The following is a 27,163-nucleotide window of genomic DNA, read 5'->3' as shown; positions in this document are numbered from 1 at the left end:
AACCTCTCTTAATTGCTCTTATTGTCAATCAGCAGATGAGTAAAGCCATAATTTATATTGAGGAGACCAACAGCATGGCAGATGTGACATTCCCCTCAGTGCCCAGAGTGGTGTCGTTGCTGCATTACGATGACCCTGATGGAACCAGGGGCTCTCTGCCTGTGGCCGGATACCCAGTCATTTGTGTCACTGTATGTCCTAACTGATGCTATGATAAATAGATAATTGTTGTCATTTTCTGTGTTAATGGTTAATTTAACAAAGCTTTGTGTCTCACAAGTCCAGATGAAATCTCTTAATGAGGTAGTATTTAACAGATGTGCACACTTTTTTTATTACGAGCTACCTTCAGGGCTCCTCGCTGGCATAAAGAAACAATTTTGCTGTAGGTTTTGGTGGTGAATTTCACTTAAATGTACTGTTTCTTTTCCCATTTCCAGGCTTGTAATCCTAAGTACCTAGACTACGACAAAACAGGCTCCATCTGTGTCAGCGAGAACATCAACAATACCCTAACTCGGTATCGTTGGCTCGTCAGCGCCCCCACTGGTCCAGACGGCGTCACCAGCCCGATGAGGGAAGTTGACTTTGACACCTTCTTCACCTCGTCTAAAATGATAACTCTGGATTCAGTGTATTTCCAGGCTGGTTCTAGGGTTCAGTGTGCAGCAAGAGCTGTGAACTCTAATGGAGATGAAGGTCTAGAACTCACTAGCCCCATAGTATCCATCAGCACGGACGAGGGTGAGTTTAGTCCATTTGCTAACTTTGAACATTTAGTGTCTTTCATAAAAAGAGTTAACCATAACAAAAGCTTGAACTGTTTTTTAGAGAAATAGAATATTTGATGTTGCTTTGTATTTGTCATGGTTGCAGGGATGTGCCAGCCCCGTGTTGCAGGCACAGTGGGGGCCGAGCCCTTCTCTGCTAAGCTGCGATACAGTGGAGCAGAAGACACAGACCACCCCAATCTTATCAAACTAACTGTCACCATGCCTCACATTGATGGTAAGCAATTCCTGACTAAAAATTAAGACTAATAGGAAATCATGCAGAGACAGAATGTTGTTTTGAAACATCATTCGTGTCACTGATCAACCATATTCTTTTAATAAGAAGCTACTTAAGTTATTCACCAATTATTAATGTGTCTGCTGTCCAACTGCTACATGTGTGTTTCTGTAGGTATGTTGCCTGTAGTATCTACACGGCCTCTGTCAAACTTTGAGCTGACGCTTAGCCCCGACGGTACCCGTGTTGGGCACCATCGCTGCTCCAACTTGCTGGACTACACTGAAGTTAAGACTCGTTATGGCTTCCTCTCTGATGCCACCAAAAATCCAGAAGTAATTGGCGAGACTGCACCTTACCAGTACAGCACTTCCCTCAGGGGATCCAGCACACTACGATTCTACAGAAACCTTAACTTGGAGGCTTGTTTGTGGGAATTCACAAGCTACTATGACATGTCTGAGCTGCTCAGCGACTGTGGAGGCACCATCGGAACTGACGGACAGGTAAGCAGTCCTGCCTTGGAGGTCTGGCTCACCTTTGAACCCGTGGCTAAAACAAGCCTTGTCCATTTGCCTAGTTGTTTTTTACTTTGAAGATGAGGTAAATCCTGGCAGATAAAGACGACATTGTCTGGAGATCTCTTCAGTTCCTGAGAGGACCATGGTTTTGTCTTGCTAAAGTAGCAAGTCTCCCCATTTTCCTTTTTTTTGCTATTGGCACATATGCCTTACAGGCATCAACATATTCTTAATTTAAGTTCAGTTAATTAAAACAGTGTTGATAAAGATGGTTTGGAAGCGTACGGGGGGCAAATCATGGTAAAAACCTCCTCTACAATCCATGCTGATGATTATTAATTCATGCCCTGCAGCACTTGCAAATATATTTTGGCTCTGAGGATATGTCAAATTGTATATTGGTTTGCTATTATAATGGGAGATACTTATTTTACATAGCTCCGGGTTTATTTAATAACAAGGGCATCACCCAGGAGATAAAACCTTTCTCAACAAGTGGAACTTTGTTGCCTTAAGTTATGAGATCTAAAAGTGAACATAGCAGAAATAAACACGTCTTAGCAAGTAAGCAGTCTGCTGCCAGTAACATAAACTTGATTGCATATTTCTTTATTTATTAGTGACCACATTTATCGGAGATATTATTTAAAAAAACAAACAATACATTTATAAGTTAGGAAAAGATATTAATGATGTTTTTTTCACTGGTATACATTTATATACAGGACTTGTACTGTGTATAAATTTATAGAGTCAGGCCTCACAGGTTCACTTTGAGCATCAGTGGAAAAAGGAACAGTCTTTTTTGTGGCTGCCCTGTGACCCAAGTGCTCTTCTAAGTGGGCAGGCTGGCTGATTGGAGACAACTCTGTGCAGGTCGGGGCGACTGTCATGTCACAGTGCAGGGCTTAGTGCCCAGCCTAACAGGCCACAGGAATCTATTAAAGCCCAGCAGGTTGTGTCAGAAGGCCATTCTGCAAATCGTTTGCCTGAGCTCTAAATGCCCAGAGGCGTAGGCACGTCTCCACATGAACACAGAGCCAGTGCAGGCAGGTACCGCTCACAGGTCAGAGGAAAGTGCAGATACCAGAGACTGCTCCCACTTTCACCACTTTGACCATTTTAAGACAGCTCTTTTAGAGCAGGAATGTTTCCAGTGAGTCAGTATCTCCAGCAGCAGTATCACATATGTAGAGCATTATTGCAGCCACATGACAGTTATAAAACTGCATAAAAATGCAGTCATATCTTACTACTATACATCTTAAACTGGACTTGTTGGTGTCAGATTTCCCTGTAAAGTGTCCTTTAGGTCCACAGCACACACATATACTGTACACATGACTACATGCGTGTTATTAACTTCAATAACATGAAGCATTTTCAAAATATACCTTAAAACAGCCACAATGGCAGAATATTATCCCTCATTTTCTTTGTGAGCTATTCTATGTGATGATGTCATGATGTTGTTATGTCTTTGAACCTCAGGAACAAGACCAGGTTCGCCTTTGAAGTTTAAATGTAATCTTTGTCACTGCAGGTGCTTAATCTGGTCCAGTCCTTTGTGACCCTACGAGTCCCATTACATGTGTCATATGTCTTTCACTCCCCCGTGGGAGCGGGAGGATGGCAGCACTTTGACTTACAGTCAGAGCTGAGGCTCACATTTGTGTACGACACTGCCATCTTATGGAGAGATGGAATCGGTAGCCCGCCAGAGGCTGAACTACAAGGCAAGATTTGAGCTGCTGTTTGCAACAAAGATTTAACACAATACTTTTATGTCATTTCTACAATCTAAGGCCCTGTAAATTAATGAAGTATGCAACCTAAAGTAGTCTGTCATTGTCTTTGCAGGTGCCCTTTACCCAACCAGCATGCGTATAAATAGTCAAGGACAACTAGTTGTCAACTTCCGCACAGAAGCTCGATTCAGAGGCCTGTTTGTGTTTTCACATCCAGGTATGTCACATCAGTTATACAATATGCAGTTTAAATGCAATGCTGCTCTTTAGCACGTCATAATATGTTTCAAAAATGTCAAATAAACAGATTCTAGAAGATGTTTAGTGTAAAAAAGGGTGACCACGGCTTTGCAGATTTTACCTGTGGCTTATATTTAACTAATGATATTAACCAATAAGGTTGTTTTATGTTTGCTTCTGATGACTGATGTCTTTTTTCCCAACAGCTTCACCACTCACCTCCATGGTTATGTGTCCTGAACACCCTGGTTTAACCTTTAACCTTAGCCTTGTCAGGACTGAGCCAACTTACAGCCAGCCTATCCAGCAGTGGATATTCATCTCTGATTTTGCTGTGAGGAGAGAGTTTGCTTTTAAAAACAGCCGCATTTGTTTTCTCATTTATTTTTCTTACACTTTATTCTTAATTAATCGAATTTTTCCACTCAGGTGCGTGACTACTCTGGCATGTACACAGTGAAGCTCCTCCCCTGTACGTCCCCTCCCAGCCTGGAGTACGCAGTCCCTCCTGTCTGCAATCCCAGAGAGCCTCTCACCTTTGACCTGGATATCCGCTTTCAGCAGGTAATTCCACCTTGTCTAACAAGTTACGCCTGCATCAGATTTAACCATTTATTCAGAATGAAATGTATTTGTGTTTAGTGGCTACACTGTTTAAGTGATAAACATTTTAACTACTGTGACAGCAATGAAACACTATTACAAAACCCCTAATTATTTTTTTTAAAAATGTCTTAATTAAGTGGCATACTGAACTTGGTAGTATGGTGCCAGTGGATAATTTTGTCTTTGCAGTTTCTGGATTAAATTCTGTGGCTATTGTTTGCAAATACAGATATATTTTTTTTAAAAAAAGCAAATAAAAATTAATCACAATCACGTTTTGGAGATTGAATTTCAGAAAATACAATTCCTCCTCTGCTCTCCACATTTACTGTTTGTCTACTTATAAATCCAAGTATACGCAAGAGCGATTGGTCAATAGGGCAAAAGGGAGTCCAACCTGTTACTTGTAGGGTCTGTCTAACAAAGTATCCTGTGAATGTAAAAACAAAAAAGAAGACCATTCAAATCTTCACATTTGGTAGTTAAATATCTAAACTATAAATAAATAGTAAATATGTTTTTTTGTTTTCTGTCTTCTGTGTCTTTTTAGGTTAGTGATCCAGTGGCTGCTGAGTTCAGTCTGAACACACAGATGATCTTACTTTCTAAACGGACACTCTGGCTCTCAGACGGCTCCATGGGTTTTGAACAGGAGAGTGACACTGCTTTCTCAGAGGGTAATACTGTAACATTTCTAAAACGCCTTGAAAATCTTGAAAAATAAAATAAAATTAAAATATGAAAAGAAAAAATAACATTAAAGGAAATAAATATGTTCCAAGCTCGAAATATTTCTGTGAATGTTTTCATTGCTCAGCTGCGTGGACTTCTCTTCATTCTACAGATCAAAAAGAAATCCCTGTGTGATGAATGGTTCTGTTGATTTGGCAGAAACGTCCCCCATTATTTACTGACTCAACAAAACAAAATGAAAGGAAAATGAGGGCTTCATGAAGTGCCATTCTGACTACTTCCACATCTTTTTCCTAAACAGGCTAATTATGAGAATGCCTGCATTTTGTGTCCATCAACAAGGTCTTAAAACACTTAAAGTCCTTGAAGCTGCTGTCTGAGTCAGTGTAGAGAGTGAGAGTGGCTTTAGCTGGGCTTTTAGTGGTTTTTCCTCATTATATAGCTGAGCAAAGTACAGTCATTTGAGAGAACTGAACCTGCAGGCATAATAGAACCACTTTTACTAACTTTTCATTAAACCATCAAATTTATGCTTGTAATGACTGATGTTTTACTCGTGATGAAATCTTTATTTCTTTTTTATCAGGGGATGCAGTTTATGGGAGAGTGATGGTGGATCCAGTACAGAACTTGGGCAGCTCCTTTATTTGTAACATCGAAAAAGTGTTCCTGTGCACTGGAGCAGATGGATACGTCCCTAAATATAATCCGAGCAATTTTGAGTTCGGCTGTCTGGCTGATGCTCCATCACTGCTTTACAGATTCAAGATCATTGTAAGTAATAAAAGAATATTTCTTATAGTATCACGTGTACTCTGGGCCTATTCAAACTTCATCGTTTCCTGTGTAATTCTTTGACTTCAGGACAAGGCCCAGCCGGAGACACAGGCTCGGGTATTTGGTGATGTACCTTTTAATGCCTTCCTGGCAGTGGATGACCCCGGTGCTTTAGCACTGGTGAGACAACCTGGTTCAGATGGTTTCAGAATGGATTCTACAGCTCTTTTCCAGGTCAGTAAAAACAAATTGAAAACACACACTAAATACTTCACACGATCTAAAATCACAAACCTATGAGTCATTCCAGAGAAAACATTACACTGAAACTATTTAGAGCTAACTTAACCTGCCTTTATGGTGTGAGCATGGTATCCCACTCTGTAGAGATCACAGACTAATAGCTCTAGACTAATGGGTTTTTATTGCGCTGACATTTTATCCCTAACAAGCTGATAGAGAAAAAGACTTAATGACCAGACACAGTCTGTGCCCTCATGAAAAGCTCCTTAGGTTGGCTTTCATAGAGGTTATGATACCAGAGTTATGTATTTTTGGTATGACTCACACTCTCCACTTTTCACCATGTCCAAATTGCTGCTTTTGGTCAGGGAATCTATGTTTCTTGGCTTGTTAACAAGGAAAAGTCAGTATCATTAAGTCTGCAGACTGGCAGGGCATTTTCCAATGGTTAAACAAGTTTTGTGCTTTTCTATTCAGTTTATGCAGTGACTGGACTGAACTGGACTGTGAGGTTTAGCTCTGTTTTAATCACAAAATAAAACTGAAGTTGTTCCTTACAAGAAAATGTCAAAAAATAAAGATTTCATAGCACATACATACTACTCTCTGCACGGAACTGTTAGATCTGACTCTAATGGTTATAGTTTAATAAAGCTGGCAGTTAAGGATCTCTGAGAATAGATATACTTTTAGCCTTCCACTAAAATATAGGGAGGAGGTGGCAAAAACCCCTTTATCAATTCTGTCCTTTTCTTTACCTGGGTAATTTGAGACACATGGATGGACATTAAAATAATAGCTGTTGCTCGTTTCAGGTGGCTGCAGGAAGAGAGTGGTACATACACACCATCTACACTGTCCGGTCCAAGGACAATGCTAACCGTGGCATAGGGAAGAGAAGCCTGGAGTACCACGTGATGAGTCAGCACACTGATTTGCTACCAAAGAGTCAACATCGCCTCAGAAGATCAGCTAATGATGTCCTAGATATAGTAGAGGACATTGGTGTGAGTAACAATCGTGGCACCAACATCCTGCACATCGCCCTGGACCGCAGTGGCCAACAGAGGACGAGCCCGGACAGGGAGATCTTTACCAAAGGACAGATCCCTCGAGAGCTCAAAGAGAGGGACGGTGACGACAGCCTGGTTTTGATGATTGGTATCTTTGTGGGGCTGCTACTTACCGTTCTCGTCATCATTGTGGTGGTGTTACTAGTTCGGTCCAAACAAGAGAAGAAAGAAGTGCCCAGGAACTCCAGCAGCGCAGAGCCCATGATGACACAAAACATCAGTGACAGCTCAGAGGTCTAACTGACAGACTGAAGATCGAGAAAGTTATTTTATGTTGCAAGTGCCTCACATTTACATAAAAAAACTGAAGATTGCGTGTGAAACAACACAAACTACAAGAGCTTTGATTCTATTCAGAAATCTACTTGAAATATTGCATCACTCCTCATGCTGGAGAGTGGTCTGGACACTAGGAAACGGACAGTGTTAGTAGCTGTTTTAAGGCACTTGCCAAGTTGTCACTTATTAATTGGCCTTTGATGCCACTTGATCCAAAAAGGTGTTATTAGGTTTCCAAAGGTGCTACAGAAGATGCCTCTTACCTTGAATGGTGTTTGGTGTTTTGCTGAGTAGGTCTAGAGAGGCCGGATATTTTGCATTTGCTGACACTGTCCACAGTACGCTTTCACTGGAAAAACCTGTCTGTTCTTACAGAGAATGATTCGATTCTGTGTGTGCCTAAGAAGTCACAGGACTTTACGGTTTTATGATGTAAAATGTGTGTCCTGTGTGTTCAGTAAAACGCTCAATTGAAAATCATCCAAGTGAATATAATTTTCTTGTGCTTATGTTCTTGCATGCAATTAATTTTTGTACTTTAGGATTTTAAAAAAGTCTCACTGCTGATTTAAACTGGCTTGTGGCAAATGTGTCTGATCTACTGTACTTCCACATGTTTGTATTTTACAGTATATCCCATGAGAAACTGTATTTATCTAATGGTTATTGTTCTTCTCTTAGTTAACATATGACACTGAATCAGATAGGGGAACTTAAACAGTTCTCTTAAAGGATCCTGTGGTGTTACAGCAGCTTTCGGGATAGCTGGTCTGCAGTGTACAGTGTAGTGTAGTAATGGTTTCACATCCATTATTTTTAACAGGAACTACATTCATAACTGGTACGCTTAAATTCTACTGTAAGTGTTGCCTACTGTAGCTTTGTAGAGCTTGCTAAATCCCTTTCTCAACAGGGCTACATGTTGACTGTGCTTTTTTTATGCTTTATTTCACTTAAAGGGAATGAAATGTTTAATCTGCAATCATTCTCTCTTTGATTTTTTGATATTTTGGTTTTAAATATATTTATTTTCCAAGTATTGTTCTGTTGACACAAATCAATCCTTTTCCACCTTTGATTTTGATTCATCAAATCTTTTTTTCTCAAACGGTATGACATGCTTATTATTGTGATATTGCAGTAGATATTAACAGTTTGCATTGAAAGAAAAAATGCTAAAAACTTTATCCATGTTGCCATAAAATCTGATTACCTCATACTGCTGTGTATCCTATAATAAACATCAACTTCATAATCACTTTATAAATGTCAAGTTTGTTTGCTTTTTTATTATTATTTTGAAATGGAAAACAATTCTATGCAACCTGTGATAAAATACCTTGATGAAATGTTTATCCATGTTTATCTATGATTTTTTTGTTTTTCGGTGCACATTTTGCTTGCTAATCTAGGTTTGACACTGTATCAATGTACTGTGCTTCTTTTACTATACTCTAATACGCTGAGTGCATTTTTTATGCACAATGATGTATCTATGTATATACACATATGTATTACATATAAATATAACATTTGGATGTTTTGGGAACAGTTATTGTTAAAAGATGCATACTGTATGTGCTGTAAGTATTTGTAACATAGACCAGGAAGACAACATGGTCTGCAAATAAATAATTTTTCAAGAAAATAGCATTGAACTTAATGATTTCATGAAATCTGTATAAATATAGAAATATTGGGAAAAGCAGCGTCATAACAAGCCAGTGAAATTGAAATTTGTACCCACTGTAGCCCAGAATGTGTGTCCCCAGTGCCTGTGTAAATTACAATTTCATTTTCACTACTGTTAAACGATTTGGTTTTATTTGGGGAGAAAAAAAATTTCCCCTGCAGAGCAAACAAACAAATGTTAGTCACACACATACACGGCAGCTCAGTAAATCATGTGCTTTTATTACCAGTGCATATTCATAGAGAAAACAAGACTGGGTCGGATAAAATGCTTTAGACACATCTCAAAAAGATGAGCATGTCTTCGCTCCTGTTTGGCAACGAGTCGAGGTGCATGAAAACCACAGCTTCCTAGCTGACTTAACTGGTAGAATTTGAGTCATATCCTGCAGCTCAGAAAAGCTCCACACTGAAAGGTTATGGAAGTGTCTGGGTGTTGAGCATAGTACTGTGATTAATTAAGTCAGACTTGCACCCGGTCTTTCTTCTGTCGTGGCACCGTGTTTTTGTTTGACATTACATAGAATGAACAAATGAGTCCTTCATTTAGAGTCATGGCATGATGGAAGCCAGGCAGAGACTCAGATTTGACAGAAAGCTTAGAACAGTATCACAAATAGTGTACTCTTAAGCGTGAATGTGCTTGCTAGTCAATGTCCTCTCATAAACGGTCATTTCTGGTAATACATCTGTAACAGTTTCTAATATGAAAACCACAAAGCAACAAACACAATAAAACAGAATTCATCTTCCGTCCCAATAGCTATGACCTTGGATTCAGATTAAATTTGCACAAATTAACAGTTTTCTCGCAAAGCTCCCAATGTGCCTGTTCCACTATTATGTCTATGAGTTTATGAATTAAAAAAAAAACAAAAAAAAAAAAACAACTATTTAATATTCTTCCACTGATATTGTGAAATTTGGATGGATTTCCTGAGATATCTGTATTATTTCTATCCAGGTCGTAGCACTTGAATAAAAGCTATTGAATTGTTAAAGGCAAGCCAGTGCTTCTATGAACCCAAAATCCTAAACACAGAAACCTAAATACTGATATACTTTGTTGTTATTGTAAATAAAAACCAGATAGGGTTGTAGCTTTGGAAAAGAGCTGCCCAAGTGCACAAACACTGATCTACATTTCCCAGATGCGGGTGGATACTGAATTCTGCTTTAAGGGGTTAATTTGGGGAAAGGGAGAAAGTGTGAAGCTTGAAAGAAAGAAAAAATATTTAGAAAAATAATTTGCAAATGCTGAGCTAGTATAAAATAAAATAAATTAGCATTTTACATTGTTTTCCCCCTTCAAGATAACAGATAATAACAAAAACGATCATTGTGCTGCTTGCAATAGCAATAAATATGACGATTCTTCATTTAAGCATGTGCTGGGTATGTTTGAAAGCACACTCTTTAACAGCTGCCATACACATGTTTAAAATCCGGGAATCCTTGACTCCTGTGATCTGGACTGCCACAAGGCTGAGTGTTTCCAAAAAAAAGAAAAAAAAAAAAGAAAAATCATAGCACATACATAGGGAGTGATCTAATATACACAATATACATTCATGTATATACAGTACATACAGCAAATCAATGCACAGATGGTGGTGACACTTATGTGAGATGTCAGTAAATGAGAAGTTTTACATTTCATTGCTGGAGAAGCATAGCGCTGTTTATTTCACTGTAAGCATTAACTAGTTCATGAGAAAGCAACTAATGGGTGCACTGTGTTGTTGTCTAGGTATCAAGATAAAGTAAAGTTTCATGCATCTGGACGAGTTATGGCTGATTAAATAGTTCCAACTATCTCCTACCTTGTCAGCTCTCACAGAAAGTGTTGTTTAAGAATACCATCCACGTCAGTATTTGCAGATTTTCAAAAACCAGTCCATAGCTTCAAGTCATCGCTTGTTCCGAGTTACGCTACGTCACTCAATTTTAAAGTTAACCGTCAGTTCCACAGACAGGATAAAACATGGACGTAGTTTCCAGGTAAGCAAAAAGGAAGCCAGTGCAAGCAGCAGCTTAAAGGCCATCAGAATGCAATAGATGTAATTCCAAAAAGACTTTGACCCTATAGATGTTTATGGGAAAATGGCTTTCTGTCTTGACCTCTGTAAACCCTTCCCTCGTGACTTAGTCACTCATTTTGGGGCACACTGAATAAAAAATTAAGTCTACTTTGTAAATCTTGGTCATACAATGTTTTAAAAAGGATCATTATCTGTTGATTAATGTGCTATGATTATCCCAATCATTGGCTAACCACTTGTAAGTCATTAGCCAATAAGCAAGCAGTTTCAGATTTAAACCCACCCCTCCTCATCACATCTGGTATTTTGAAATGAGATGGATGATGTCAGCGACGTCCACCTTTTATGCTGTCTATGGTCAATTCACATCATAAAGGTAAGGTGAGGCGACACACAAAAGGCTGTACTGGAAAAATCATTGCACCTTGTGGAATACATTGGTTGTGTCGTCAGTGCTTGCGGTGTTGAAGATGGCTATCTACTGTAGGTAACGGTAGACCTTGAAGCAGTGGTTCCCAGAGTCTGCCACCGCCACGTGGCCATCAGATGTGAGAGCCAAGCCCTGGGGGCCATAAAGCGGGTCTGCTGATGTGTTGATATAGGAGAGGAAAGACCCTGAGCTGTCAAACACCTGGATGGGTATGGAGAATTGAAGGACAGATTAGATGAGTGACTACTGCAAGTGTAACGCAGTTCCAGTTATTCATTTCCGCAAACTAACCTGGATCCGACTGTTTCCCCAATCAGCAACAATGATATTTCCATTGGCATCCACAGCCACACCCGTTGGAGCATTAAACTGGCCGTTCCCCTCTCCGTGTGAGCCAAATTTAAACAAGAACTCCCCATCTGCATTGTACACCTGTCAGGTAAGATTAAGCATAAAAGAAAATGGGTGAATGATGCTGACAAGTAAAGAAAAATGCCAGTCACATCCTCACAGCATGAGAAGTACAGCAGTGTTTGGTTTGGTTTGAGTCTGCCTGCCTTTTCTTGTTCTGTTGAAACTGATTGATTTTAAAATCGGTCCAAGTGCATGGCTGAAAACAATGGGGGGGAACAGGTATGCAGCCTTTATCAGAATGCTAAGCACTATTTTAAGATTTAAAAAACCTGCAAAATAAAGAGGCTATCGGAGAGGGTTGCTTCAGTTTTGGTATCTTAAAGTGACTTCAGTCCTATTGTAGGAAGAGAGTTTAGCTAACATCGCTGACTTTGTTAAACCTGAATTAAGAGAAAATCTGGGTTTTAGGCTCCAGAAAGAGAGTTGACTTGAACTCTGAACTTAACAACAACCAGTGGTTAAAAAGACTTTTTCATTCATTCCCTTGTCAACCGTTAAGGATGGAGACAGCGATTACAACTCAGACTTTTAATCAGCTCACACTAAAATCTATAGTCTCCATCTTTCTGTCTCTCACACTCTAGACAGTAATGCAGCTGTCAGACTGTCAGCCATTTTCCCCACACTGTAATTGGTCACACTGTGAAAAATGTCTGTCACAGTTGGATCTTCTAGAGGATGTGAACATTTGAGTGAAGGAGTGAAGATGAGGCTGAAATGATTTTCTTTAGGCCTTTGAGTCATGAGTTTTTAAATGCAGCTACAGACAGCCTGTGTCCTGAGCGTTTCATGTTCAGCAATGTGTTCACAGATTGCGTTTCAGTCATTAAATGCTGTCAAAGGCACAGTGTCTGAAATTCATATGCTCTGTAACAGATCAGCAAACTGTGTCCATGTTGGAGTCCACTTGCACGGCGGGACGGATCCAAAATGGATAAGGATCAGACCCAAACTCAGTTTGGCACCAGTCATTTCCCAGCTCATCCATCTGAATCAGTTCAACAGCTTAATTTCTTCTGATTATAATCTGCATTCTTTATTTAAAACACCTCATCCTAATATAATGTTTTTAAAAGCCATTTAAATTTAAACTTGTTTGCAATTACAAAAAAACCCAACAACAACTTTACATTCATTTCAATTATATTAGAAACTATTACTAAACTTTTACTATTAACAGCAACATCTAAACACCGTTGCTATGACTGTGAAAAAGCCATCATCTATCAGTGCAGGCTGAAATTAGATCAGATTATAAATGGTTAAACTGGGAACATTAAAGCAGAGTTTTTTTTTCTGTAAATTTCATTAAACTTTTTTATTCAGTAATCTCAGAAATGATGAAACTCTCTGTATGAAAAAATTAAGCTTTTTACACTCCATTAGAAGATTCAGTTTTTACTAAATAATCATTCAGACAATGAATGGTCATCACCTGTAGGAAAAACAGCTTTTATTTAATTAATCGAAATGCCCTGAAGGCGGATCTGCCCTGTAGTCTGTTGCTATCTGGGTAATTAATATCACCGGTCCATAAGTAATCTGTCTGTTATCTTTTGTTTCTTTCACTTATATTTTACCCTTCTTGGGTTATGGCTGAATAATTAGATTTGAAAATCAAATTGAAAATCAGGATTACAGATTTATCTAGTGAAAATTCCAGTTGGGATAATGATGACCACAGTCTGCCTATGATGATGACAGAGCAGACCAACCTGATTAAAGTTACTCTTTCCTGCCCTTCCATTTGAGATAAATACCATGGTCAGCACTGACGCATGTTCATATTTTTCAGTTTACTGGATTCAAATGGAGGCTTTGCTCTTTATTTACCCGTTGCCATGGTGAGTCCTGATACTGGAGCACTACCGATGATGGTTTTCTTTTTCTACTCATGTACACCCTTAATTCAGCTGCTCTGGAACCGAAAACTCAGACTTGCTGATCTCAGAGCTAATCAACTCAGGTTTATTGAACACACTTTCTGGAAGAAGTCCCAGGTTTTCAAACATAATGTTCGCACATACTTGCAACAAGCCATACCTTCACTGAATGGTTGTGGAAGTCTGTTACCACAATCTCATTTTTGTTATTTACAGCCACAAAGTGAGGACCTGAAAGCAGAGGAGACAGGGAGGGAACAGCAAAGATGAGTCATCCGTCCGTTTACAGTGTATGAGATGAAGCGGCATACTATTTCTGGACATCAAAAACAAGACACCAAGTGATCACAGAGAAACTCTCAGAGCTGAGACATGACAGGGCTGAAGCACCAACATGTAGAAAAAGAGAACAAAGATTCATTGTTTTAGCTCACAGTCACAGTGAATATATTACTTACTGAAAACAGGGCCAGATTTACTAATCTTTGTATCCAGTGCAATGTTTGCACCACTTTTCTCTAAAAGAAAAGAAAAGTTATAAGTGAGAAATGAAAGTGAACGAACGGGTGAGTTCAACCTAAATATTGCTGTACAACTGGAGCGGCATCAATGAGGGATTCCAGCAAAGCATGCAAATTAGTCCCCCCCCACATCTGAACAACAGGGAAGGACGATCGTCAAAACTTGGCATGCAGTAGTGTACATCATGAACTGCGGACTCCAGCTGTGCTATGATGACAGGGTGTATAATTTATCATTTATAATTAGGACAATCAGTGCAACAACCAAAACATTAACTGTGTGTTAATGTCTCTAATTAAGCAAGTAGCTATACATGCACTCATTAGTTAAAACAAATGAAGGGTGCATAGAGACATGCTGATCACTAGCACTGTTCAAATCAACTTTCCTGTGAAGAAACAGAAATCAATTTTGTAAATCTGGCCCAACCACATGCCCTGATACATGAAACTTCATCTCTGTCATTTTCCGTAAGACACATTGTTAATAAAATGATCATATATATATATAAAAATATCCCATTTATTGATTTAACATCACTCAGTACCTGCAAAGTGTCTGTCTGATGTTCCTCTGGCGCCAAACTTTGTCACCAACTTCCCATTTGATTGGAAGATGAAGACACAGCAGGCCTTATTATCAACCGTGATAATGTGTCCATTCTTGTCCACAGCCACACCTTTGGGGCCCATTAATCTTCCAGCACCAATCTTATTCTGTTACAAACAAAGTTTTGTTTTAAAATCTAGTTTCACTTTATAATCGTGCGGTTTAAAAACAAAAAACATTTCTTTTACTGACTGGAATGCCAACCTTGAACTTGCCATCCGAGGAGAAGATGCTAATCCATCTGTTGTCATAGTCAGCTACAATTATGTCCCCGTTCATGTCTACTGTGACTCCTGTGGGGCGCTGCAGCTGGCCTGGTGAACGACCTCTTACCCCAAACCTCATCTTAAACTGGCCGTCGTTAGAGAAAACCTATAAAAAAAGAAAATTAATTATTAAACACTTCAAAAAATGAATTCTTTGAAGCTAAATAGGTTAGCCACTGACCTGTATGCACTGGTTGTTGCTATCTGCTACCACAATCCGACCATTACTGGAGGCCGAGATGCCTTGAAGATTGGTGAATTCTCCTTTATCTCTCCCTCTTGTTCCTGTCAAATCAACAAAACATCACCATGTTTTTAACACTAAGAAAATATTAAAACTTTTAAGGATAAGTCACCATTTTGTGCCATTAAAAGTAAATTAAAAGCACTAAAAGCATAAAAATATGCATGGATGGAAGATTGTAAGAACAGTCAACAGTACGATTAATATCCAAAATAACGCTTTTTCACTCACCAACTCTATATATCAGCTCGTCCTCTATTGGATTTTCCTTTTTCTTGGTGGTGCTATACATGCTGGAAGGCCTGCGCACGGCCTTCTGGCGAACATGACCTCCTCCTCCGCTTGGGGACTTCACTCGTCTCTTCACATCGTCTGGCGACTGCAGGACATCTGACGGTTTGACAGCACGCAAACGGAAAGGACTCCCCCTCACAGGCTGTTCATATAGCAGCAAAGAAAAGGTGAATTCTCCCTCAGAGCGGAGGGTGTATCCAACCTCGTAGGTGCCGTTTTTGTTGTCCACCACCTCAGCTTCAGTACACACCCCATCCGCAGAGATAATCTCTGCCCTAAGAACCGCGTTACCAGTCTTCACCAATTCTCCATCTTTGTCTTTAGTGGTGACTGTGATAGTGGTGTGTTGGCCAACTAGTGCGTGTCGCAGACCTTCACCGGTGGCAACGCTGGTATGGCCTACAGCCCCCGTTGTGATCAGGACTCCTAGATTCTGAATGGAGCGCCTCAATCCATCCGTCTCCACCTGGCATTCCAGATGTCCGTTTTCATGAGGATGCTCGGGAAAGCTGTGTCTTGCCAGAGCACTCACCCTCTCACCCATTTGTTTTTGGACCAGAAGGACTTCAGTGGCGCTCCCATGGCTCAGTGCATGCTCTGTGAAGTTACAGCTACTCTGAATGTTCTCTCTGCCCTGAAGCAAAGAGGTAAGCTGAGTTTGAAGCACCTAAGAAGATGGAGAAAGTCAGCAGAGCTATCATGATTTTTTTTTTTTTTAAATGCATCAAATTTAAAATGAATAAGATCGCTGACCTTCTGCTTGGTGCTGCAGATGTTTTCCACCTCAGTAATGAGAGCAGTCTTGCGTTGGTGTAGGGCCTTCTCCAGCTCATCAAAAGTATTACTGATTTCTGTCACAGAGTCATTTTTCCTTTCTGTAAGTTGCTTGGAGATCTCATTCACAAGGTCAATGGCAGCTGTCAACTGAGGTAGTCTGCCAGAGCAAAAAACAAACGCAGATTACAGCTCTTTATACTTTTACACATCCAATTTTACTAATGTCTTCCAAAAGCAATCGCATAATAGATTATGTGTTAAAGCAGTGAAAAATCTTACCTGTTGCGAACAGTGTCCAGCTGACCTTTAAGGGCTGACTTATGCTGTTCGAGCACATCCCTTAGAGGCACCGTCACATGTTCCCTGTGTTCTCCTTCTGTACACTCCAGACACATGGCTGTTTCACATGACTCGCAGTAAAACTCCATCACCTGCAGATGGTGCAGTTGAGGCAAGTAAAGTCACATTTCTGAGGTCAAGGTTGCTCAGAAGTTCAAATGTATATATACAGAAGGCATTTCTTTTTAATCCAATAACAGTCGGCAGCCTGGTCATGAACATGCAGATGAGGTATGACAGCTCTGACCTATTTTTCATCAGCATTTTTTTATTTTTTAAAGCTTACCTTGCCCTCGTGATTAGGGCAAGAAAGGGGCTGACAGGTTGTAGCTGCGTTGGCTGACTCAAGAACATTGCCCGCCTCAGGCTGGCTGCACTCTGGGTCTCGTTGTAACACCTCCATTAGGTTTGTGATGAAGAAGTTGTTCTGCAGGGCTGCCACACCCTTCTCTGGCAAGATAGAAGTCTGTCTGCACACTGGGCAGGATAGTGTCAAAGACTGGGGAGGGATGTAGTTCTGTAGACATCTACAATCAGATAAGATGTTAAAGAAATCAGTTAATAAAGCTGCAGTCAAGCACCAATTTCAGGGTGAGACCTGATTAGAAGACTGGACAATGTGATTTGAGTGGTTACTAAGCACAACGATGTAAAAACAGTACTACTGTAGCAACACAGCTGTGGAAATCAGTATTTGCTATTACCAAAGCTGTGCCCTAAAAAAAGGCTGTGTGCTTTTCTTGTGACCAAGCTTAGAGTAGCTGGTGACTTACGTCATGCAGAAACCATGATGATGACAGAATAGCTCGCTTAAGCGAGGAGCTGTGATACCAAATTTAGAAATTGCTAAAAAAGACATTAAAGTACACTAAAATCTAGCACGCTGCATCCTATAATAGCCAAACGCTGACTCATCTTTTTTATTTTGCTTCTAAATGTTTTATGTCTGCTTATCTCTTTACTGTCACTTTGATCTCCTGGTGTCGATCACCTTGTAAAGCTAAGTGATTCATGGCTTACTTCTCACAGAAGGTGTGCAGGCAGGGTAGCACCTTTGGGTTGTGATAATGGTCCAAACAGATGCTGCAGACCAGGAACTGCTTGTCTATCTGCCTCACCACAGGGCTGGTGCTGCCAGTCTCACGCTTCGCCATAATGACAGACATTCAAAGGGGACACTGGGAACACTTAACCTGTGCAAACAAGGTGAAAGAAAGAGAAGAAAGGTCAAGAAAGCCTCGAGGAAACAGTCAGGCAGGGTGAACAGGGTGTAGTTGCTTGAGCAAAGGAAGAAATGACTCATAGACCCGCTAACACAATAAAACCTCATCTAAATCCTGTATCCGCGAGCAATTTATGGTCTCGCTTATCAAACTATGTCAAGTAGTATGAGTTCCCTCACCAGAGGTTGTTTAACTTTATAAGTGAAACCCCCAATTGAGTTCACACAGTGGAAAGAAACATATACATGTGATTAAAACTGCAGGGTAGAACTCTTAGTGGAGACAATTATGCTGTCAGCAATAGTGTTAGAGGTTATACACAGTATAAGCCAATCAAAACATGATACTAATACTGATGTTTTACTCTTGGTGATATTTTTCGGTGTACTGTGTCACTTTTGTTATTTAATATGACTCCTAGATGAGTAGATGCCTGCTGGCTTGCAGTTCAGATGGCAGAGTTGCTGTTACATGAAATTATACCACTGGGTCAAGCAGGGATTAACTTAGCATGCCAATGTTGTGCCGTACATCTGTCATAGTGTACATAAGCACATAAAGGATTACATGGAGTCCAAAAACACAGACAAACTGGTCAATAAACACCGCTTACAAAAGTGAGTGACTCATATGATAATAAAATTCCAGCAGGAGGATTGGTGTGTTTTGTCATTTGGTTTGGCTAACACTGTAAAGAGCCCTATTGTTTTCAGTTTTTTCCTCTATAGTTTCTGTCCTACAAAACACCTTCAGTCAGGTAACTCACACTCTAGGCTCCTTATAATTTTCTGTAATGCACCATCCGCTAATAACCTTGACACTGCATTGCACGTCTTGAATTAAAGCTCAAAAAATTCATTACAAATTAACTGAATTTATCCCCTGACAAAGACAGTTCCGTGACGACTGCTGAGATGTCAAATTACATGGGAAAAGAACTCCAAGGCAATTAATTTATTTTCTTTTGCTTTTTCTTTCAATTTTCTTTGTAACACTAGCAAGATATGTTCTTGTTATGTAGGATCATGAACAGTTAGGATACCCAATAGCTTCATTAATGCCCAAGAAAGCTTAAAACAGCTATCTGATACGTATATGAGAAGGTTAATTGCTATGGTGCTATTAATCAAAGTGAACCTTTGAGCCGGGGAAACCTGACAGTTGACCTTGAGCCGTCATTTTAAACCTGATTACAGATCAAAATATGTAAATGAATGTAGCACACCATCACTGATGCAAGATGTCATATTCTGAGTAACTGACAATGTATAACATTTTTTTAAATTCTTGATCATGTTTATGAGCGTAAAAACATCCTGCTCATTGCAGTTTAAAACAATGCACACAGACCGGACAAAAGAAGGATTCACTCTATTTGAGCTTACTATCAGTTTCCTTGTTGCGTCACTATAACATGTCTCACCAAACAAAACTGTCTTTCAGCTGATGCCTTAAAAATATAACTAGGCCCCTTTTCTTTGAGAGCAACAAGAGGAAAGAGGAAGCTTTGAAATGCCACTCCCCAAATTCCTTCTAGTTCCTTCCCTTGACTCTTAGCAGGCTGAGTTCAGGAACCACCTGTCTCTCTGTCTGAGGGGAGATGGGGAAAAATTCACGGTGAGCTGGGCTCTCTGCCTCACATGAGCAAGCAGGCCTCGGCGGCAGCTGTCCCTTTTTGCAACACAGAGCAGCGAGCAATAACAATGGCATTTCAGCTCTGCTCACAGCTCAGCGCCCCACATCTCTTCCCCTCCCTCATTCTCCCTGTTTTTTTATTATCCTGTCATTTTTCTCTTTCTCTCTCGGCCACATAAATGCACTCATGACATCAGTATGCCTGAGCCCAGCCACAGACAGATGGGAATTTTCTCAAGCACGCAGACTCTATTGTTGTTTCTTCCCAAGTGATCAGAAGGCCTACTGACTAAGGAGGTCTGCCAAGCCCATTCACAACAAGCCCTTCCCAAAAAACTCTATGCCTCCCCTTCCCTTGTCTCCCCTAAAAAGCCCTCCCCTCCCTGGGCTGTCCTCCCTTTACATAGACTCTGAATTGCAGCAGCAGAACGGTGACATCAGGAGGAAGTATGATGAGCCAAGACCTCTAGGCTCCTCCCTTCTCGACAGACTGGCCACTGTCTTTAGGATTGCAACAGTCTCCCCCACCTTCCCTTCTCCCTGCCTGTCTGTCTGTTCTTCAAGCAGCCCTCCTCGGCTCAGTTACTCCCACTCGCCTCACCACAGACAGATCTTTCATTAAAAACCTTCTTTCCCTGTGTGAATTTAGAGAATACCTAATGTACAACATAAATAGTAATATATTTAATTAAACACAGACTAAAGACTTCAATCTGCAGTTTACTCTAATGTTTGAGGAAGCATGTGATTAAACAGCAATCACAAGGCTTTGTCATGAAAAGTGCACAGTCAGCGCTTCATACAGATGAGGTCAATAGTCCCTTTCCTCTCTTTTTACTGCAGAAAATCACGGCGCGAATGTTTGCAAAGTCAGCCGTTTCACTGCAAAACGTCACTTGCCACTCTCACCCTGCATTACTGTTAAGTGCCTTAATCTCCTCCTGCAGGGTCAGGTCCTGTCCGCCATCTGGATTACTGTCTCACAGATTCAGATGACACCATCATGCCCAGTCACTTCAAATTCGCTTTGAAGAAAATGCTTCATGTCCACATAAAAGAATGAAGGCTAGTCACTAGCTGTCCGAAGATGATACAGCTGTATTCCATGCTTGAAGCAAGTGTGTATGCTCAAAACCTTTCTCTTGAAAACAGACACATGTAATATGAATGATTTAATTGGATTTTAGCAACAGGAGCTCGCCTTCAGAGAAAACATTGCCCTCAGCTTAACCTGCTTAGATTTCAATCGGTTGCGCAGGTAAGGGTTTCTCTCCTCTCACTGCTCCACCGATTGAAGTGCTACTTTTTATATCTGTAGATGCTTTTAAAAAAATAAAAAAAATAAATCACTATGGTTATGCTGTCCTCTATAATGGAAACAACAACAACAACAACAACAAATAATTACACATGCTTCCTAATCCAGGGCTTTTTGCTCCTCGATAAATTGGAATAAATAGGAAAGAGCAATTTCAACTTTTTTTTGAGACGGAAAATTCCAGTTATAGAGGAAAATATAATGTTATTCTGAATACATGACTAATTCTTTGACCCACAGTTATGTGACCAACTATTATTACATTTAATGCAAAATGTCATCTCTTGGTTATAGTCAATGAGACAGAGAGCGAGTTAAAGTCTTTAAAAATAATAACTCAAAATAAGCCCCTAAAGTTATTAAACTTGACTTGTCTAATTTCAGTTAATGGTTATAAATCAGCTTGCTTCCAGGATAAAACTATCAGTGTCAGCATGTCAACATGTGATTTTCAAGTACAGAGCGGCCCTGTGGTGAAGTGATTAGCACCGTTACCTCCCAACAGCAGAAAGTTCTTGTTTCAAACATGCCCGAGGCCTTTCTCTGTTGAGTCTGCATGTTCCACGTGTGCTTACAAGCATTTCCTCAAGGTACTCCATTAAGTTAAATCATGATTCCAAATGAATAGTGAGCTATTGCCTTGTGGTAGACTGGTGACGTACTCAGGGTGTACCCCTGCCTCTCACCTGGTTACAGCTGGATGTGCTCCAGCCTTCGTGCAACACTGAATAAGACTTTTGATTAAAGAAATGAACGGACCATAAAGTCGGTCATTCATTACAAACAGGCTGAAATTTATTCATTTAACTGTTGTTAACTTAGAAAAAGTATTTGGTGGAGAAGTTTCATTCAAATATCTCTGGACTATGCAGACTAAGAGAGACACAGTTAAACAAAAAAACTCTTTTATACAGGAGATGATAAGCTAATGAATTTGGCCCAATAAAACGGAACTGTCACATGACCATATGCTTGGACTGGGTATGCTAACCATACTGTACCTTGGTACAGCCCCTCACCTCTCCAACCGATCAATCGATTATTCTGATTGGCTGCCCGTCCCAAACAGAAGGTTTAGACAGCGGATGGGTGGGGCTATTGTACTCAGTCTCAGCTGCGTGTCTGAGATGACCGCATAGAAATATCTGGCACCACTAACATCATAATGAGCCAAGTAGAAGAAAACCTTTCTGAACTTCTGAGCATTTAGAGCAGCCTGGAGCTTTTGGGCGATTTCTATTTCTTATACATAAATAATATTTGAAGTTTTGGCCATATTTAATATGACCATGCACCATTTTAACAGTATATGTAGGACAGAGAATATAAGAGCAAATAAGAGCATAGATCCCATTAATGATACTTTCATGATAAATAAAATGAAAGACTGATGTTCAAGTCAAATTTTTACTTCAGTCGACATAATGAGAAATCAGAAACTGGCCCTTTAAGAAGGCTGTAATTTACAGATTGTTAATACCATTCCTTAACAGTGACTATTCAGGATTCCAGGATGTTTGTGCTTCAGTGGCCATATAAAGTATTTGCCTCTTCCCTTCCTCTTTCCTTATTTGAGTAACAGACAAGTATCTTTTTCTCCAATGGTATCCAATATTTCAAATCTATTTTAAGCATTACTATCTTAGCCAGCTCAGTATTATTGAACTACAATTGCATACAGCATCTCTTGGAAAACGGACTTTGTATCCGTGTTACCATCTTGTGATATCACTTTTAAGAGACACAGCAGAGAGGAGTCTTCAGCAGTTGTTTATGTACTAGACCAGCATACACTGGTGAAAGCCTCACTGACCTGAAGAGAGAAGTGTTGTCCCTCAGTGATGTGCTCTCCAGATTGTGTTTAAATATAGACTGTAGTTTATGTTTTCTGCTACATCTGTTGTGTCCTTCCTCATGTGCCAACACACAGTAATTGTTCACAGGCTGAGCAGAATTACCCGAAATGTAATTTTGAATAAACCCAACACGCTGTTGAAAGATTTTTCTGGGTTATGAGGAACAAGGTAGACTGTTACAAAGGAATATCTGTACGCTTGACTCAGATATAAAGAGAGAAAAGACAAGTAAGAGTAGAAGTGAGAAAAGCATATGCTCCAGAGACACAGCATAAATTACATAATCACAAAGCATCTGAACTATTGTCTACATCACAGCGAATGTCTCATTGTTTGTAACTTTGTTCAGAAGACATTTGTGATCATTGTCTCAATTTGTAGCACTTTCAGGTGAACACAGGTCAAGAATAACTATTCACAGTTATATCTGCACTAGGAATAACAATGTGGAGCAGTTACACTCTTTACAATGCCAAAGTTAATGTGGACCTAAGAATGAGACATTCAGGCAGCTGGATCTAAGCACAGGGTCTGTTTTATATGTTTTTAGGGACAGAAAAGATGCCGGCTCCGTGATGACTCATCAATCATTATTCACACAAACTTCTTAAGACTAATACACCCACCACCACCACCACCCCCCTTACACTCCATCAGATGAAGAAATCTGTCTCGATGCATCAATCTCTGACAGAACAGTCACAGCATGGAACGCTGGGCTTTACATAAAAGAAAAACAGTGTCTGTATATTATATGTAAGGCTATTGAGAATGATACACTCAGCATAAGAGCGGGGACACATTTGCATGCCTAATAATGGCCTAGCATAGACACTTACTGATTGCAATTAGACACTGAACTACTAAAAACTAACACTGTGGCAGTTTTTCATCATTTTGTTTTGTGTTTAGATTGATAAGATCTGACAACAGCAGATTTTTGTCTCGCCTTGTGAGCCCACACTCCTAAACATTGTCAGAAGACAATGCGGCACGCAGGGCAGCCTGTCTGCAGGCACAACACGCACTGCAGATTTAACAAAAGGTAGATCGGCGCACAAGCGGTGCCTGCAATGCTTATTCACCTGCAGTAAGAGGACTGAGATGTCTCATACTATGACTCAGTAGTTCAAATACGGTCTCATACACGCTGTACTTTGCAGATACACAGACACTGTGAAGCATTAGTGGGGTTACTCTTTGTTAAGAAAATGTAGTTCGTGTTCAGGATATTTAAGAAACTGAATGTGGTTTCGGCTTGGCAGTTTGCCGAGCGGCACAAATGTTGGTTTGATAAAATGAACAGTACCAGTGCTCAGCTGCTATGTTATTATAATAGGTAAAGAAAAAAAAACTGTGACTTTATTGTGCTATATTTACTTTTATTGACTTAACCATTTTGTGCTGTCACATGTTTTACAGCGTGAATGCCTCAGTCTGTAATCTATAAATTTCGTTCATCTCTGAACTTTGCACTGTTGTTCAATAAAAGAAACAACAGCACTTTAGTTCAGTAGCTGAAGGTTTACAGATGTCTACTGGTAAAGGTATTTTCCAGAAAATATTGATTATTTTTTTAGTTGAAATAAACCACTCTGCTGCTTCAGAAAGTCTCATCTAATATTTATTATCTATAGCGAGTAATCTTGATGTGACTGCATCCCTCTTGATGATGTCTTATGAAAGGCTGACGATGCCTCATAAACCACTAAACAAAAATAAAAATAATAAAAGTGCTCTTCAAAGGAGGACCGACTCAAACGTAAGCACAGAATTAGAGGATCCAATCACAAGCATTTTACCTTCTTTTGTTTTGTATGTAGTCTACCTCATTGTGGTTGTTGTATTGGTAGTTTGGTGGATGTGCCTTGTACTGGTTGATGGTCATCTGTAGCCTGTGTACTATCAGCATGCACCGGCTGTGATAAGTCATTATATTCTAATTTTAGATTGCCGTTTCAGGAACTGACCAGGGACACCAGCTGACAATTAGACTCAAGTCAAAACTCTGGCTCATCTACAGTCATTCTTCTGTTGATCAGTGAGCAATAATCTGATCCAATAAATGAATTAATAACACAAAATATGCACAATCATTTTCATGGAGATTAAACCTTCAAATATTTTGTCCTAAACTCCAAAATAAGTGCTTTCTAATTGCTTTCTAGAGCTATAAACCATAATTATAATTATTATAGTTATTACCTACAGTAATCTATTTATTCTGAATTGGGGTTTCAACAAACCTCATGATGACAACTAGGAAAGATTAGAAAGGGCGAACGATCCAACTTGTGTATTATATTAAATCAGGTTAATCATACACTGATTAGCAATTAACAGTGGAGCCAGATAAACTGATATTGCATTATATTAGATTAGATCGTTTCCATTTGATGTTGTTACACAAATTAGGAAAAATAAACCCAGGAGAACTGACTCACTGCCATGGGTCTCATTTAAATACTGATATAATAATATGGAAAGCAGGTCAATAAATCATTGAATATGAAACATCAAAAAAAAAATCTAATTATCCTGCAATCTATCTTTTTATAATATATTTATCAAGTTCCCTATCCTCTCACTTGTGTTGGTGCACTGGGGGCTGATTTTGTTAGCAGGTAAGGGCTATAGCCTATAGCATATATGCTACATGTCTGCGTTTGATCGAATTAGTATTCAAAAGCTGTTGCTGTTTCTGGTCACTTCTAAGCTACAGTTTAATCTCTGTTGCTCAATATTTGCAGAGTAGTACTGTATAACCCACACAACGCCCTTGTTGGTCCCCTGGTTCTCTTGCACATGTTCCCTGTCCTGTATACCTTAAGAGCACAGATATAATTTGACTCTCTAAGCTCTGCTAACAATCTGCCCTCTGGCGCAGCATCCCGCACCGTCTGCACCCTCCCTGTGACCCAGTGCAAGCAGCCAACAGAGCAAAACCAGGCAAACATCTCTATCACCTGCACTCATTTTAAAAATTAAACTTTTGAGATACTTTTAGCCTAAAATGAGAAATATAAAACGAGCCTTTCAGAACAAAGACAATCAATACCAAAACCACTGGACCATCTGCTCACAGTCTAGGCCTGAAGACTAAAAAAAAAAATGTCTTCAAAAATGATGCATTGCCTGCTGCTGTTGCTGCAGTACAGTGCAACACAAGGAGCCACAGAGTGGCACAAGAAAACAACATGTCGATTCACATGTGGCTCACAAAACTTCTCAGCAGCACACTCCATACATATTCAGATGAGAAAAACCAACGGAAGATCACTAATCCTCTAACAAACGAGCATGTATGCTTGGTTAAAAGAGCCCAGCCCTCAGACTGCAGCAGAGATGCCCACCTGCTACTGAGCCGGCAGCCAGCTAGGAGCTAAAATGGAGAAGTGTGTGGGCTGAAAGAGGAAGCAATGAAAAAAAAAATGCTTTAAAAAAAATCAGAGCAATGGAGAATTTCTGTGCAACAGTTTGTCTTAAACGGTGCTGGAATTAATTGCGTTGACTTTAAGTTGGTTGATTGTTGCAATTTAAAAAAAGCACAAAAGAGGGGGACATCATGTTTTTTTGTTTGTTTTATTTAAAGTACAGCCCCCTCTGATATGATTTATCCGTGCACAGATGCTGCTGGGATGAAGTAATCAATTATTCATCTGCTTATAGCCCAGTCATTGTATCTCTGAGGACTCCGGATAACGGAACAAGCAGGATGAGAAAGCAGAAATTCGACACCATAAAAAAGAAGTGAATGGTTACATTGTACTCACGTAAATTCCCAACAGGAGTGTCAGCATTGCAGGCCGTAAAGAAAGCTTCCCATTGTCAGTGTCCCAAACCTCTCCAATACAGAATCCACAGACAGGGCGACAGAAAGGAAAGGGCAGGGTCTGTCTGGGAGAAGAAGGGGACAGTAAGGAAGAGGACAAGGGAAAGGAGGAGATTAGGGGAGTGGTTTATGCGCAGGATTGGTCAGAGGGCTAATGGGAGGAGTTAAAGAACCCAATAGCATATGGAGGAGGCAGGGGATATGCAAAAGACGTGGAAAATCTGGAGAACTGACTGAGGGATAAATCTGACTACTGCAAAGGGGTTTGGCTTCCTTGGGTACCACCCATTTCCTTTAAAAGCACAACGTTTATTTCTTTACCCTTTGAATTTTGGGGATGTAAACACAAAAACGATCAGAGTAAAACGAAAAAGCACAAAACTGACGGCAATATAGTGATTTAATTATATTACATTTCCCTAAACCTTCCTTCCAGAGACTTTTGTAAAAATCGCTAAACATGTAAAATGCTAATTATTATAAAGAGTATGTTGCTCGAAAGCTGACGAGGTTTTTTGTTTTGTTTTTGTTTGTTTTTTAGAGAATGGAAGGGGATAGGTGTGTTCATTTAATAATAGGAGTCCTGCTAGTTTTAG

General features: G+C 39.9%; 2 protein-coding genes across 4 annotated transcripts in view; one reads left to right on the top strand and one right to left on the bottom strand.

Annotated features, from left to right (window-relative positions):
• frem2b (FRAS1 related extracellular matrix 2b) overlaps window positions 1-8,839 on the top strand; it is a 48,726-nt gene extending 39,887 nt beyond the window's left edge. The window contains exons 13-24 of one of the 2 annotated variants that reach the window (XM_082503119.1): window positions 33-191; window positions 441-744; window positions 877-1,008; window positions 1,186-1,517; window positions 3,076-3,268; window positions 3,393-3,497; window positions 3,727-3,854; window positions 3,950-4,084; window positions 4,677-4,803; window positions 5,406-5,593; window positions 5,684-5,830; window positions 6,655-8,839. In XM_082503119.1, coding sequence (XP_082359245.1) covers window positions 33-191; window positions 441-744; window positions 877-1,008; window positions 1,186-1,517; window positions 3,076-3,268; window positions 3,393-3,497; window positions 3,727-3,854; window positions 3,950-4,084; window positions 4,677-4,803; window positions 5,406-5,593; window positions 5,684-5,830; window positions 6,655-7,152 — 2,448 coding nt within the window. In that variant the 3' untranslated portion in view covers window positions 7,153-8,839. The remainder of the gene's footprint in view (window positions 1-32; window positions 192-440; window positions 745-876; window positions 1,009-1,185; window positions 1,518-3,075; window positions 3,269-3,392; window positions 3,498-3,726; window positions 3,855-3,949; window positions 4,085-4,676; window positions 4,804-5,405; window positions 5,594-5,683; window positions 5,831-6,654) is intronic. The other variant, XM_082503120.1, reaches the window with a different exon arrangement.
• Window positions 8,840-9,085: 246 nt separating this feature from the next.
• On the bottom strand, window positions 9,086-26,662 carry LOC309687866 (tripartite motif-containing protein 3-like). Of its 2 annotated transcripts, XM_082503121.1 has the most exons (13): window positions 26,509-26,662; window positions 17,724-17,896; window positions 16,990-17,230; window positions 16,644-16,795; window positions 16,341-16,521; window positions 15,525-16,254; window positions 15,231-15,334; window positions 14,988-15,155; window positions 14,722-14,890; window positions 14,111-14,170; window positions 13,813-13,883; window positions 11,647-11,787; window positions 9,086-11,556 (listed from the first exon to the last, which is right to left on the bottom strand). In XM_082503121.1, the coding sequence occupies exons 2-13, from the start codon at window positions 17,867-17,869 to the stop codon at window positions 11,404-11,406; spliced, it is 2,316 nt and encodes a 771-aa protein (XP_082359247.1). In that variant the 5' UTR covers window positions 17,870-17,896; window positions 26,509-26,662; the 3' UTR covers window positions 9,086-11,403. The 2 variants fall into 2 exon arrangements, with proteins under 2 accessions (XP_082359247.1, XP_082359248.1); XM_082503122.1 differs by lacking the exon at window positions 14,111-14,170.
• Between the last annotated feature and the right edge of the window lie 501 nt (window positions 26,663-27,163).

This window comes from Aulonocara stuartgranti (assembly GCF_965226115.1).
Source record: "Aulonocara stuartgranti genome assembly, chromosome: 14".
NCBI lineage: Eukaryota > Metazoa > Chordata > Actinopteri > Cichliformes > Cichlidae > Aulonocara > Aulonocara stuartgranti.
Note: the sequence above shows the minus strand (reverse complement) of the source record. Positions and strands in the feature narration are given on the sequence as shown.